We start from the raw sequence: 15,020 nt of genomic DNA on the forward strand, positions 1-15,020 counted from the left end.
TATCTGGGTAGTGACGCGTCATCAGTATGGAATTTCTGCGCTCGATTCTTAGACGTCGTTTCGGGGGGAAACTAGGGGTCACGTCGCGAAATAACGGCTGGTTTTCTCAGGCTAACTATTCACGCGCTTCTGAAAGTTGTTTTCGTCGGATTTGTCACCGGGTCATCTAGTATGACGAGATCTCTCTTACAATATCTCTCTTTCCCAGGAAATCATAATGGATAAACTTCTATTGCCTTTCCTTCTCTTTGGTTGACATAGATGACGTGGTTCAATTTTTCTCCTCGGTTTAAATTTGTTTCCATGGCTTTTTGGTCATTTGCGTAATGTGAAAACAAAGGAAAATATAATTTCGACTAAGGATATGTAAGAGTTGCAAAAAGAATACTCAAACTTTCTCCTTATTTCACAGACAAAATGTCCCAGTGAAAGTTCAAGAGCTGATAAAACGATGCTGTTCAGCAGAACCACAGGTTTTCATTTGATTTCTGATGTATAGAATATAAGTTCTATTGGGCGGCTGAGTGGCCGCTTTAATAATACTGCAGTGATCTAATAATACTTTTGTCTGCCAGAACTCTGATAACTAGCGGCTAACTAGGGCAATCATGAGATTATGTATGATGTCAAAAATTACAAACGGAAATAGCGTATGTCCGGATACTAGAGGTTCAACGGTGGACTATGTCCAAAACAGTCATACCTATACATGATACAAGATCCTTAGTTAAGAATGTTTTGAAAGTGCTCAAATACAAATCAAGCTCTGGTCTTCGAAAGTTTCCCGCAAGCGGCATTCAACTTTGGAAACGTTTATGTGACGAGGTTAAAAGTATTTAAAATGAGGAAATTTTTTAACGAACGCCATGTTGGACAATATGTCAAGGATAGATCATTTCATTTTTAGAGAGCTAGAACTTTTTAACGTTTTTAAATTCTATATATAATATTTGTATATATCGTTCTTTTTATTCAACAAGGTGCGTTTGTACGTATCTTTTCCCTGTATTTTTGCACATCTTACTCTACTTTACTGGATACCATCATATATTTTAAGTATTTCACTTTTTTCGCCTTTCTTTTGAGCCACAATGTAAATTACTTTTTAAAGAGTAATTTGTGTTCCCCTATTGAAGGCCTATTATTATTATTATTATCATAACTATAACAAAATTCTCAAATGTGATTGGCTATCAACCGCCCTGATTTCAGCCTTAATAGGACAGTACGCCTCATGCCCAAGTCAATTGGACAGTGCGCGCCATCATGCGCGCTTCAATGGCTTTTTTTTTTTTTTCACTGCTGGCAAAAAAAAGGTCTTGGAATTTCTTGTGTTATGATTTGAAAAAAGAGCCTTATATATGACAAATTTTGTTAAAGTTATGATTAACTGGTAACAGAACTTCGTGCCGCCCAAGTCGGTCTGTAATCATACTCGTGATTAAGCAAATCGGACTTCCGCTACGCGGTCGTCCGATTTTGTTAATCACTCCTATGATTTTAGACCGAATTGGACTCCACTCAGTCCTGTTACCATTACTTATTTTATAATAAACTATTATTATTATTATTATTATTAATAATAATAATAATAATAATAATAATAATAATAATGATAAGAAAAGAATCTTTATTCCAAACCTCAATTAAAATCCTATTTACAATCAACCTGCTGTTACAAAAAATCTAATTAATTCATCAAAACACTATCTACAATTCCATCCGTTACAAAAGAAACCCCTCGTCCTTCATTAGAGAACAAAAACAATCCTATATATTATAAGTGAAGATAGAAAAAACGATTCATTTACAAATTCTAAAAAATAGAAGTAACTTAACCTTACATAAAAGAAGAGGAAATAGATATAATTAATAATAAAAGTTCAAAATTCTGTAAAATTAAGAATTCATTATATAGAGATATTAAGATCCTGCAATCGAATTATACTAATGACGGCTAAACCAGTGTCCATAAAAAGCCCTAAGTATAAAAGCATATAGACACGTATTTCAGATATCCGCACTAGCGACATTTATTTTACAGTCTTATGATTGCTCTATCTTGCTACGAAACGGCGTTCGCGAACCTCTGACGCATGCATGTACCGATCTTAAGAGTTCAAACGAGATCTGTGTCCTGAGCCAAGTGATTACAACATGATAAGGCTCGGTGTCTTTCTGAGCTATCTTGTCTGCGAGGTGCTTTAAGAACCGCTGACACTCGTTTCCCATTCCGCCATTGGTTCCAAACACTAAAGGCGTAAACGAACCCATTTCTACATCTAACACCCGCTGCTGGTACTTGCGCTTCTTCTCTTCTTCTTGCTGTTTGAACACTTCCGATGTTGGCTTGCTCTGGTAACACTTGGAGTTGACGTGCGTAACTCTAACATCAAAAAATGCCGTAACTCCTCTTGCCCAGAAACCTCCCGCTTTGATGTCCAACCTTGCCTCAGAACTTGTAACAGCGCTCCTCATATGAAATCGCTCGTTGTCCAGGGGTTGAAGGCGTGGTTCGATTTCGACATTATTGCAGATCTTGTCGATGAATGTCGTTAACAAGTTCCGTATACCGTCATGTCTCTGCGCTACAAACCCCCCCTTTTTACAAGAGAGGACGTGACTAACGGTGAATTTATCCCCACATATGCAATTACTTGGTAAATCGACTAAGGGTAAGTCATAACGCAAGCGTAGCGAGTCTCTGAACTCTTGCTTGTTGAGGGCTAAACCTTTGTCTGCGAGAGGCATCGCATTCAGCCAAGAACTTGCGCCCTTGTCCCTCGATTGATTAACCAGACGCAGCAGGCCTGGGGAGAGGCTTGAATCAATGTTATCCATTTTCTCTTTGGCACTTGCTCTCTTAAGTGATTGTTGATGCCTCTCTAGCTCCTCCGTAGATCTTTCTCCTGGCACCATGATGGAACTCTGTGATGTAATAGAATCTGCGTGGGCGGTGGTTATTAGTCTCGAGGCAGCAAACTGCTGCGGTGCCTCGGATTTCAGATCACGAATGCCTAGACCCCCTTGACCCGTTGCTAAGGTAGCAAGTCTGCGCACCTCGTTAGGGAGAGGCTCTGATTGACCGAACAAAGTAGGGAGTAGTAAATCTTCAATCACTTCCTGGATTGGATCGACATAATCTTCAAACGATTCAATCGTGCGCATGAAGTAGGTGAACTTCGACTTGTAGCCTTTTGTGAAAGCAATATACGCCGCATGGGGCTGGCTCTTCGCTATTTCAGAGAGACGTTCGATTTCATCTTTCCATGCACGAACCTTCTCCTCACAATACTGATCTTTGTATTCCTGCGACGCAATAACTGCTCCCAGATGGCGCTGACCTTCAGTCGTTATGTTGACTTCCTCTCCAAACACCCTCTTTGCTTCCTTCGCTAGTTCCCTAGACTTCACAATAAGCCAGCTCTTTGTCCCATTCACAAGGTAACCAAACTTTTGTCCTTCCTTACTCAATTGCCTGTACCAGTTGTATAAGTGCACTATACTCCCTCCTCCAGCTGAGTCGTCTGCAAGCCACACCTGTTTAACCAATGGGCAATGATCCCTCAAATTCTGTATCATTATGGATGTATTAAGTGCATACCATGGCATCGCTAGCGGATCTCCTTGTGTGGTGCCTTCTCGAGAAAGTATTTCACCTCCCCCACAAATAAACAGTCTAGATGGGCTTCTATATGTGTTAATCACGTAGAGCGCCATTTCTTTGCACATGATCTGGATATTGTGTAAGGCCGCTGACCTATTCATTTGGTTAAAAGCGGTACTAGCATCAATTAGCAATATTCCATCTGTTCCTTCTTCAACAAACACTTGACTCATTGCATGGATCGCAGCCTCCGCTCCTGCGTTATGACCAGCGCAAACTTGTAGGGGACCCGCCGCTTCTTTTATTTCCTCCTTTAAGAAACTGCTGACCGTTTTCCCCACTATTCTCCTCAGTACCTCTCCAACACCGATTGGTCTGATTCCCGGGTTCTTATCAAGCGGGATAAGCCTGTAGGACGTCAAAGCTTCAAGTAAGGATGGGCGGTACGATTTCCTTAGCACATTTCTTGTGAACACGGCTAGCTCTTCTCTCAATATTTTGCCCTCGGTCTTGAAATTCTTAGAGCACAGGATTTTCTTATACAGCTCTGCGTCCATTCCAGATGGTCCGGCTGAGCCCTTGGTTTTACTTGCCGAGTTGTAGATCGATTCTTCGTCTATGAGGTCATAAACATTTGGCGAAATATAATCAATTGGGCCATGTAACAAACTCTCCTCTGCGATATCAGCTGCCTGTGGGTGTTTGTCCTGTAGCCCTTGCTACACAGAAAAAAACTGAGCCCCAGATGGGAGACATTTCGTACTATTAATGTGACTGTGTGATACAGTTAAGCCTTAATGTGTTGCTTGTGATGGACTGTGTGACTGCGAGATGCGGTTCGCAAGTCCAACCCACAAAAATGACCCTTGCTCGCCAACGAGTCCTCAGTAGCTCAGAGGTTAGAGCATCCGATCTAGAACACGGAGGGTCGTGTGTTCGAATCCCATCTGGGGCTCAGATTTTTTCTGTGTCCTCTTATGGTTGATTCTTTACATCTCCCTTTATTTCCTTTATAATATAAATATCAATGGCATAGATTATTATTATTATTATTATTATTATTATTATTATTATTATTATTATTATTATCACTACTATTACAAGTGATACCGGTAAAAGTAAATTATAATTTTTTTACATTATATAAAGCTTCGAGTTTAAACCTTAAAATAATTTGATCAAAAAGGGTTAGCTTTTTCGTCTTTCTTTGATGCCGCAAACTTTATACGACGAAGTCACGGTTCGAGGTTGTCCTTTATAGTGAGAAGTGATGCCATTTGCTTTTAATGAAATAAGTGGATGAAAATTGATTTACAAGTCATCGCCAGTGACATACAAATCATGTCAAAGAAAGAGTAAGATCAATTATTACAGCTGATTCTTAAGTCGTGACACAAGACGATTGAAGACGGACACGAGAATTTCGAAATAAAGCAGTCCCCCTCCTAACTTTCTTGGGCTGATACTCGCAACAGTAGTTTTTTTACTCGCAAAAGTAAATTGTACTATTGCTAGCCAGTGGACATCTGTTAGGCATCAAAATTTCTTACTAACTGCATCGAGAATATTAATTCCATTTTATAAATGAATGGTCTTAGAAGCAATTCCTTTATAGCAAATAATTTTAATATTTCCTTGTCTTCTCAGGACCGTCCAGACTTCGAGGATATGATGGTAAACCCATGGTCACCGGAATTAGGTACGTCGTATTTTTTAACGTCTTTTAAAATCAAGGCCTCTGTTTTGTTTTGCTGAACAATCCTTTAACCCTTTTGACACCTGAAGTATCCTGACCACTCAAATGGAACCTCTGTCCTTGACACGCTTGCAACTGTACCGCTATTTGCTTGGGCGCATCTCTTCTGTGACGACGAACTATACGCATGTTAGCCTATTGCCTCATAGAACTCCATAAAGCACAATGTAGGATGGTTATCTTTTGTACCTTTTGTGACGTCATAACAGTTTGAATAAGAGACAGCGATCCTCCTGAGATAAACAGGCGAAACCAAGCCCGTTTGACTCACAAAACGAAGGGCAACACATATCCCCACTTGTGCTACTTTTGGTAACTATTTTCACTGTTCGTGGCTTTTCTTAAAAAATGTCCCAGGGAACAAAATCTGATGAATGTCCAGCACAAAGGCAAACCAGAAGTAAAAAACAGCCCAAATCGACTTCTGCTCGTTCAAAAGAAAGTTTTGGAGAAAGCCTAAAAGTCGAGGAAAGAATTGCATTGATTTCCCATCGTATAATACATAGCGTTTTTGACCTTTTTCGAAAGATACAAGCGTCTCTGTTTCACCCTACTAGAATGAGATTATCAAATAAGTTACAAGGCATTTGGTATAACGTCCCTGTTCAGTGTCGCAAGCAGAAATTTAAATTGGGCTTATCGGAAAATTGATAACGGCACTATGCTACCTGAAGGAAGAAAATGTGGGTTCATAAGTGGAAAATTTACAGAAGTTTGTATGATTGATGGACCTCTCCTTCCTCTCTTATCTTTCATTTCTCGTTCATTACTAGTTTCTGAAGAGGAAGCCGAGGAGCTTCTCCTTCTACCTAACATAAACGAACTGGAGGACTGGGAGAATCCAATACTGCCTGGTGAAAGCGATTTGGAATTGCAGAAACATCGAGCTGATTCCGAGGTATTCTTGTATTTTCTAAATCTTCATGTTGTTTTTTTCCTGAGATACTAAATAATGCTTAGTTAGCAAAATTGTAATTTTAACGAGTTTGACCGTGTAAAAATAACTGGCTAAGTTTTCAATGCTTACTAAAAAGTCTACACAGCCTGTTTTTGTTGTGAGACATGTACCTGGTATGATAACTGTATTTATTAGCAGCTTCTGTGCCAGATTTAACATACTGTATTTTTTGCATCAGAAACTAATGGTCGTTTATTTTGTTATTCAAGGCCTCTAATGCGGACTACTCCTGTCTCCCTGGACCTCCACCGCCCGACAATTCCATTAGCTCCAACAACGTCATAACACTTCCAGGCATCACGGTCATATCCAATAAAGCTAGCTTTAACAGCACTATTTTAAGAAAGGAGAGCCTCTCTAAGACATTCTCTCATCCTCTGTTACTCACTAATGATACTTTACCATCAAGGGACCCAGTTAATGTACTAACACCAAGGAAAGTAAGCATCACTAGAGCTAGTTCATGCCCTCCAGCCATTGAGGCAACCAATGAAGAGCCATATGAGGGTTCGGAACTAAGTACAGGACAGCTTGAGAAAAGACAGAGGGAAGTAAGATTTATCCAACCACCAATGTCATCTTCAAGGAATACAACAGGTGTCAAGATGCCTTGTGCACCACTACTACCACAACTGGAGTTGGAGATGTTCGGCAGCAGTACGGGGATTTCTGTGGATACGAATGTTGAAGAGTTGGATGATAGCGGAGATACCAGTGGTGGAGATGATGATGAGCAACAGGCCACTGAGGCCATGGCAATGCAGTGTCTAGCCAGGTATGTGAAAAGAACTGCGATGCCTCCAACCAATTATGCTGATGATGTCCTCAGTGTTACTCACGAAAGCAACAGCGAGAACCGTAATGACCAGTGGAGTGAATTATCTGCAATTGTTGTCACCGGACATGGTGGTGGGCCTGAGATCTTTCGTTTGGATCTTTCTGGTGCAGAAACAATACCTGAATGTGACAAAGTAGATAACAAGTTTGAGACAACAACATCCTTCAGTCAACCATGTGAGGCGGTTTATCCTACCGAAGATTTACGGAAATTGAGTGCTGGGTCATACGTGAAACTGTCCATGATTTCGCGAACCAGCGTGTCTTCAGATAACCTCGAACATGCGGAAACTGAGGAGGGCTTATCTGTGGTTCCCAACTCAAGTGATGATTCCCACGCCTCTGATGCATCACCATACCAATCGCTGGGCGCTAAAGAAGTCATACAAGCCAGTTCTTCATCCTCAGCATCATATTATCCACAAGATGTGGAGTGTTCCCTTTCTGAAAGAGACACTGAACAGGCAAATGGGTCACCTGAATTCTGCTCCACCTCATCGGAGGCACTGTTGGGGTCCTTTTCAAATCTCCGCCCTGAAAATGGGTTGCAATCTATGAAACTTATTCAGTTTCTCTGTGATGCGGAAGATAGTTCCGTTCGAGAAGAGGCCTCTCCACTAGTGACGGACTTACCGGACAGCAGTGACAATGAAGATGCGTCCTCTGTTGAGGACGCCGAATCGAGCCTTGGTAAAATGTTTCATTCTGGGCTCAACAGAATGACAAGAGACAACACTGGTGAAAGTGGCAATACATTAGACCTTTCTCTTCATGCATTAACCCACCTCGGATTTGGTCTTGACCCGCCAGAGCAACAAGAGTTGGAAGATGACACGCAGTCGCATCAAAATAAGACAAGACCTCCACAACTTGATTTGGATAATAACGCATTGGTCTTGGGTTTCGATGACAGAGAAGACGTAGAAGAAGATCATGGAAGCTACTCGCCAGAAGAGAGTCAAGGCATTTTACCCAACATTTCTACTTCAACAATAACCACGTTTGAGCACAGTCGGACTACTTTAATGAACAGTACAGATACTGTAGATAACACCGAACAGGAAATCACTGAAGCTCTTGAAAACTTGGATGATGAGTTGGGCTTGCCATGTGGGTCTGTAGGGGATTCTCCGGGTAAGGTTCGATTACTAAATTCTCCCACCTTGCCACTTGTCGAAGGGCTCGAGAATTTTGAAATGAAGGAATTCCCTTTGAATAATCTTTCAAAGGAGTGTCCAAAATCAACAGGACTCCTTTTTTTCAAAGATAACCAGGCCAGCATGCTGGAAATTGCTTCAAATCAACTGGATGATCCACTCAGTGAGGATGGTTACTCATTAGATGATGAGCAAGCCTTTGACGATATCAACAAGGAAAATGATTTGCCTGATCCTTATTCCGTTAGAGCCGATGTAAATGGAGTCATTCAAGGTAAACAAAAAAAGGTTTGTTTCTATTCCCTATGATAGCAATGCTTTTACACACCAGTTACCGACATCGCTCTTGCAGAATGTACATCTCAAATTGTAGGAGTTTTGAAACTATCAAGTCCAAATTGCAACCTGATTGATCTCCTTAATGAAAAGTGTTAAATGCGGTTATTGTACAGACTTGTCATGCCAAGGCAACTAAATAATGTCAAACAGCACAGCCTTTGGAATTGGCAGGACGATAACCTAAGGATTAGATATTGGGTCGAAAAGAAGCAATTATCCACTCTTTTATGTGCATGTTTTAGGTCTCAAAGTTTTGTAGACAATGTAAGCATCAAGTTAAAGATCAAGGCTGAATTATTACTATGAATATAGCTGCTGCAGTTTCATGCTAATTATTGGAATTTTTTTTTTGTTTTTTTTGTTTTTTTGTAGATATAACTCATAAAACACAAGATTTGGCAACTGATGATTCCATTCGTAATGAACAACACCCCAGAAATATCAGAGCTATCAGCAATGGGTATCAGCCAACACCTCAGACAGAAGAGCAAGAACAGCGAAGTGATCCTAACCAGTCTTCATCTTCAGAAGGAATCTGGCCCGTCGGTGAAACGGTTGACGAAGTGTTGAGAAGAAAATCAACAACTGGTATGTAACATTTTGCATCATAACGCTAATTCTTCTGCTTGACTTGTCATCTCTAAATTGCATGTCTCTGTCAGTAGGTTGTTCAAACTCTCTTCCCAGCCCAACAGCTTCCATTAAAATCCTTCAAATCGGGTGATATGGTCATTCGCATTTCTAAGATGCTACGTTGACCCGGATTCCTTTTTCTACCAACATCAAGCAATTGACCTTTTTGCAGAATTTCTGATGTTATTTGTCTGCTACAAACTTCTCAACACTATTGTAATCATATATTTCCCGGCCGTGACAATTGAATGCTGGTACCTCGTTAGGGTTAATCGCGGGAGAAGAGTGAGATCACCAACACCTTCCCCCTGGTAATAAACACACTTCACACTAAAGCCAATCTCTAGCCAGTACCAGCGTATGATGCAACGCGCTTTATGATGGACATAGGTAACTTTTATCGTTACACTAGGTTCGTTCAGTTCGAGCGGAGACCAGTCGCCAACCATTCAACTTGATATGGATAAGATTCCTTCTAACCTCCAAATTCCACGTGAGGAGCTGCAATTACGAGGCTCTCTTGGCCAGGTGAGACGTTTGGTAACGTGGTAAGTACAGTCTCTACACACAGGCCAGCGCCGAGAGAACATATTTTCTTCTCTTTATTTTTCTCGCGTTGAGATGGCCGTTTTAGAGGCACCGTTATGATATCATTCCCTAATAGACTGATTTAAAGCTACCTCAGAGCTAAGTGGCGATTACGCTACTACTACTATCATTAGCTTTTTCCCTGCAATTACAGGACCCTCTGTTATTCCGTTCATGAGATAAATGGTGGTACCGGGATGTCCAGGTGGCCATTGCGTACAGTATGTGGTCCTTGGTCCGCGTGTAAAAGTCATTAACTTGAATATCTTACCCGAATCTTCATGTAACGAGCTGAAATACTCCCTGAAGATAGCCTTTATGTTCCTGTCGATAATCCTGAAATTTCAAGTTCCAGACATAAATATTTTGCTCGGAATTCGCAAAAAGGTGACCGTTTTCGATGGTCCTTGGTCCGCGAATCTGGTCCTTGGTCCGCGTCTCAGGTGAGCAGCACGATAAAAACGTAAAAATGTTATAGTTTCCACACGAAAACGTGATTTTCACAGTATTTCTTGTAGTTTTTTCTTTTCTTGATGCAATTAAGCTACAGTTTTTTTCGGAAGATGTTGTGAACATAAAATAATCTGCTTTTCTTTCAAAGACTTCAGACAACAGTCTCCTCGAGTCTCCCACACGAGCGTCGACGAGCGCTTTTTAGCGCGGTCGAAAATAATTACCAAAAACTCTGTATGTACTCGAGGTATTAAAGAAGTGAACTTGTAGACATGTATAGGGACGACTTTCAAAACATTGTTCGAAAACAAAGGCCGTCGCTTTTTACTTTGGGAAGTTTTATTCAACGAAGGTCATAGGCCGTGGACCAAGGACCGCTAAGCGAAATTTGGTGATATTTTTCAAGAGTCGCTAAAACAAAAAATTCAGAGTCTACAGCAATATGCTTCCAACAGCAGAAATAAGTTGATCTGAAAACCTGTTCTGCAAAAAGGCAAGTCTTCCCGTTGCGTTTTAGTTATTCACAGGCTAAGTAAACATGACCACGTAATTTACGGTGCCGCAAAAATCCAAACTTCAAGGAAGACAAATTAACCTACCTGTCAACAAACTTTAATTTCGCGTCTTCACCCGCAGCAAGAAGGCTGAAACTTCGTCATATGAAAGAATGCTAATCAGTAAATCACGATATCTTTCATTATTCAACGTATTTTTTTTCTTGACGAAATATTTTATCATTTTCGGAAAAGACGCGGACCAAGGGCATCGGCGACTTGCGCGGACCAAGGACCACATACTGTAGTGGTTATTTTTGTTTATAATTTGACAATGAAAGGCTGATCGTTGCTGTTGTGCAGAGGTGGTTGTTATGTGAAGATTTTGGTAACAGTGAAACGTATGTGGTGGTGGCAGGGACAAAAATTTTGTGGTGCCTATTTGCATGGAGGTTGCCGTTAGTAGATCTTTGACTATATTTTGTTGGTGAAAATGAATAGAATTGTTTTGAAGCATTTATCATTTTTGTTAAACATTTTTAGGGACACTTTGGAAAAGTAATGAAAGCCTCCAGGGTTTACACAGACTACCGGAGAAAACAAAGAGTAAGTTGATTATTTTACCCTCAGTGGTGACCGAATTTTGAAAAAATAGCAGGGTCAATTTTGTGCTCCACAATAGAATGAAGTGGCTGGTTTCTAAGGAAGATGTGCCGCTGCGTCTTTGAGAGAGTGAAAGAAATGTTTTGATTTGATTTTATAACCTGGGTTGATTAAGGCTTCTTGCCACCGTAAAAAGTTTAATAAGCTGATTTTCCAAGGGTTACCCTTCGTCATTGCAAACCTAAGGAGGTTCATTTGAATGGCTACCCAACAATCTCCAACCACATTAAAAATATTGCAAAAATAGTGCAAAAAAAAGTTTTTGTGTACCCATTTTAGCTCGGTCGGATGATGACAGCGCAAGATGCGACAGAAATTAGAAGGTGTCGAGTAGTATTTACTTCGTAAATAAATAATACGTAAATAATGGTCTTTATTGAAGGGGGGAGACGATCCTGCAGGTAATGCGAGGATTACCCATAATAAAATTCCGCAGCTCTAAATCCCTCTCATTAACAACCAGTTGGATCGGTGTTACTTGTTGAATTTACCAGAATCTAAATGCCCTTTTCTGTAACCTATCAATCTGACTCAAGTATTAAGTATAAGTAGCGACATCCCAAACTCGGATGCAGTACATAAAAAGTGACGTTATGAGAGACTTAAATAGGTTACGAAGGTGAGATACACTGTAACCATTACCGTTACACACACTAAGGGTATGCGTACGTCCTAGAGCTCTTGCCATCAAATCATCAAAACGACTAACCTGAAATGTTACTCTTAGGAGCTTCAGGTATGACACACGTTTAGCTCAGGAGGGGGCAAGGCTGTTCTTCCCTTGATGAGAAGTTCCTTCTTCTTAATTAGGTTAAGCTTCTTCAAATTCTCCTCTGTCCAGGTTTTAACATTTTCTACCTCCTCAGAGGCACCATCAATATCACTAGCCCCAACGGGTATACTACATGTAATGCATCTGCTATTTAGTTATCAATGTACTCTGGGTGGTGGAACTTGTATCATTAACCATGATGGTATAACGTGCAGGTCCCAGAACAGTTCCCTGAGGCACACTTCGATTAACAGACAGAAATAGAGCTATGACATCGTCCACCCATACCCCTTGATGACGATCTATCAAAGAATTAATTACTCAATTAGCAATGTAAGGGTTAATATCAGGCACTTTCTTAAGTTTATCAAGAACTACTTTCTGGGAAACGCAGTCAAAGGCTTTCGAGAAGTCAAAAGACAAAACTATAAAAAAGTTAGCAGAGCCATCATAGGTGATGTAATATTTCCCTTACAGAGAGAGGAGGTTGCAGTAAAAGTGCTGAAACCGGATGCGACGCTGCAGAGCTCCAATGACTTTGTCAAAGAAGTTCAGAACATGGTTGAGCTGGCGTCGAAGCAAAAATGTCTATTCATTATAGAACTTCGTGGGGTTTCCAAAGGTATCTTTTTGCTTCTTCTTATACCCATGTGCAAAATACTGATGGCAACAACGGGAAAATCGACAAATATTGAACAATTGTATCCTGTTCGCGGAAGGACGCGCGATGTGTAGACTGAGAGCAGTAGGACTGGAAAGAGCGCTCGCGCAACCATCCTGAGGGACTGCTCGCAGTCTACGAAATGTAGAATCTGGTCAGCAGCTGGTGTTTAACAGTGGAACGTCACCGATTGAAAGAGTATTATTTCCAAGGGTATAAATGATATGGTCGCAAGTGTAAGATGGCTCACCTTTATCGATATCCCACGTTTTGTCTGGTCGCCGCCCACCCCACCACCGATGATGGACTGTAGATTATTAAAAGCTCAAGACGGAGCTAGACTTAGATTTCTTTCTTGATAAACGGCGGTTACAGCTTTTGGGAGAAACATTTAAGTTGCTCGATATCAAATGCCACCAGAACTAACTTTCAACTTGAAAAATTGGCTGAAGTTAGTTGCAATATCCCTAGCCTCACCTAGTATATGACATTTATACTCCCCTAATTCCGGTCCGCGGACTCGTTACTGCAAGCAACTGATATTATCTATTATTATTACCATCAAGTCTTTGTATTTCGTTTTAGATTCAAAAGGGGAGTTAATGCTGGTTACAGAGCTCGCCCCTCTGGGAGCTCTTTGTGATTATTTGCCGGAAAACAAGGTATGTGTGAATTGTCCAAAGCTATCGTTAGAGTTGACTTTTAATTTGTCTTCTTTAGCAAAGCAGGATCGGCTCTCACTATTCGAAAACGCTGTTCAATTTAATATTTTTCATTGGTACATAAACTTTACAACAATCCATCCTCTGTTCCTTCAATATTACACAATTTTTTAACACCTGTGACCACTGTCCATTCGGAGCTGGATGTCGAGATGAATAAGATCTTTGGTGCGCGATCGAGTGATGTTTTAAAGAGGATGCAGAAGGCTATGCTGTCCAGCCCCTTGGACATTGCCCGCACAGTCAAAGTTATTACGCCAAGGAACCCTGATGGCAAGAGTTATTTTAGGGTGGTATTAGCTTTAAGCTTGTATAAATTTTAGGCTTTTTACGTAGTTTAAAAAAAGAACAGGATTGTATGATAATACACGACTGCGAGTTTTTTGAACGGCTTCAAATCTCTGATATAGATCAACTAATTCTTGCACTAATATTTAGATCTGGGGTTATTTTGGTCTAAAAAACTGGACGTAAAGTTTAGCCGTGTCTTTATCAGATATAGGTACACTGAGTTTTTGAAGTGTTCTTTAAAACTTGTTGTTAAGATTTAGGAATTCTTGTAGGGCAACATGGGTTACGCTTTCCGCGCTATGTGATTAATTTTCTGTGTATTCGTGCGTTGTACAGTGCTGATCATCATCATAATAATAATAATAATAATAATAATAATAATAATAATAATAATAATAATAATTTTTTTTATTTTTATTTTATAATAATAATAATAATAATAATAACAAAATTCCTGAAACTGGCACAAAAAGAATACAAGATCCAAAGGTATGAGAAGAGAAACAAACTATTCAATCAAAACAGACCGTTTTAGACAGATCAGTGAAAATTTTATGTGGAGCGAAATGGAGACAGAAACAAATCTGAACTGACACCTGATTCAGAAGCCAAACAATTTTGGGAGAGTATTTGGGGTTTAGAATCAACACATGAGAGGGATGCAGAGTGTTTGAAGAAGTTGAAAGAGGAAGTGGAGTTCCCGCAGCAAGCAGAGTTGTCTATCACTATAGGCATAGTGACAGTTTCTAAAGAAAGTTCTAAACTGGAAGGCACCAGGACCTGATATGGTGCAGGGGTTTGGATAAAGAAGTCTACCGGCCTACATCACAGTATCGTAAACCAGCTCCAGTAGTACCTAGATTATGGGAGTGTTCCTAGGTGGATGACCAAGGGATGAACAGTTCTTATAATGAAAGACCTGGAGAATGGCGCAGCAGCAGGAACCTGACGTCCCACAACTCTGTTATGCGGAAACTGCTAACTGGGATAATATCTGACAAGCTCTACGAATCCTTAGATGTTGAATGCGCTATCCGATAAGCAGAAACGTTGTAGGAAAAACTCCCAAGGAACAAATGACCAGCTTTA

General features: G+C 40.4%; 2 protein-coding genes across 4 annotated transcripts in view; one reads left to right on the top strand and one right to left on the bottom strand.

Moving 5' to 3' along the window:
- Positions 1–15,020, top strand: part of LOC140942896 (uncharacterized) — a 43,203-nt gene that overhangs the window by 21,138 nt on the left and 7,045 nt on the right. The window contains exons 18-26 of one of the 3 annotated variants that reach the window (XM_073391912.1): positions 413–473; positions 5,255–5,306; positions 6,137–6,261; positions 6,531–8,589; positions 9,027–9,242; positions 9,700–9,815; positions 11,366–11,428; positions 12,735–12,879; positions 13,504–13,580. In XM_073391912.1, coding sequence (XP_073248013.1) covers positions 413–473; positions 5,255–5,306; positions 6,137–6,261; positions 6,531–8,589; positions 9,027–9,242; positions 9,700–9,815; positions 11,366–11,428; positions 12,735–12,879; positions 13,504–13,580 — 2,914 coding nt within the window. Of the gene's footprint in view, positions 1–412; positions 474–5,254; positions 5,307–6,136; positions 6,262–6,530; positions 8,590–9,026; positions 9,243–9,699; positions 9,836–11,365; positions 11,429–12,734; positions 12,880–13,503; positions 13,581–15,020 lie in introns of those variants that run through there. The other 2 variants (XR_012166580.1, XM_073391913.1) reach the window with 2 other exon arrangements.
- Positions 664–3,612, bottom strand: LOC140943247 (uncharacterized). Its single transcript, XM_073392315.1, has 2 exons — positions 2,447–3,612; positions 664–703 (listed from the first exon to the last, which is right to left on the bottom strand). Exons 1-2 carry the CDS (start codon positions 3,610–3,612, stop codon positions 664–666), a joined length of 1,206 nt encoding a protein of 401 aa, XP_073248416.1.

This window comes from Porites lutea, chromosome 7 (genome assembly GCF_958299795.1).
Source record: "Porites lutea chromosome 7, jaPorLute2.1, whole genome shotgun sequence".
NCBI lineage: Eukaryota > Metazoa > Cnidaria > Anthozoa > Scleractinia > Poritidae > Porites > Porites lutea.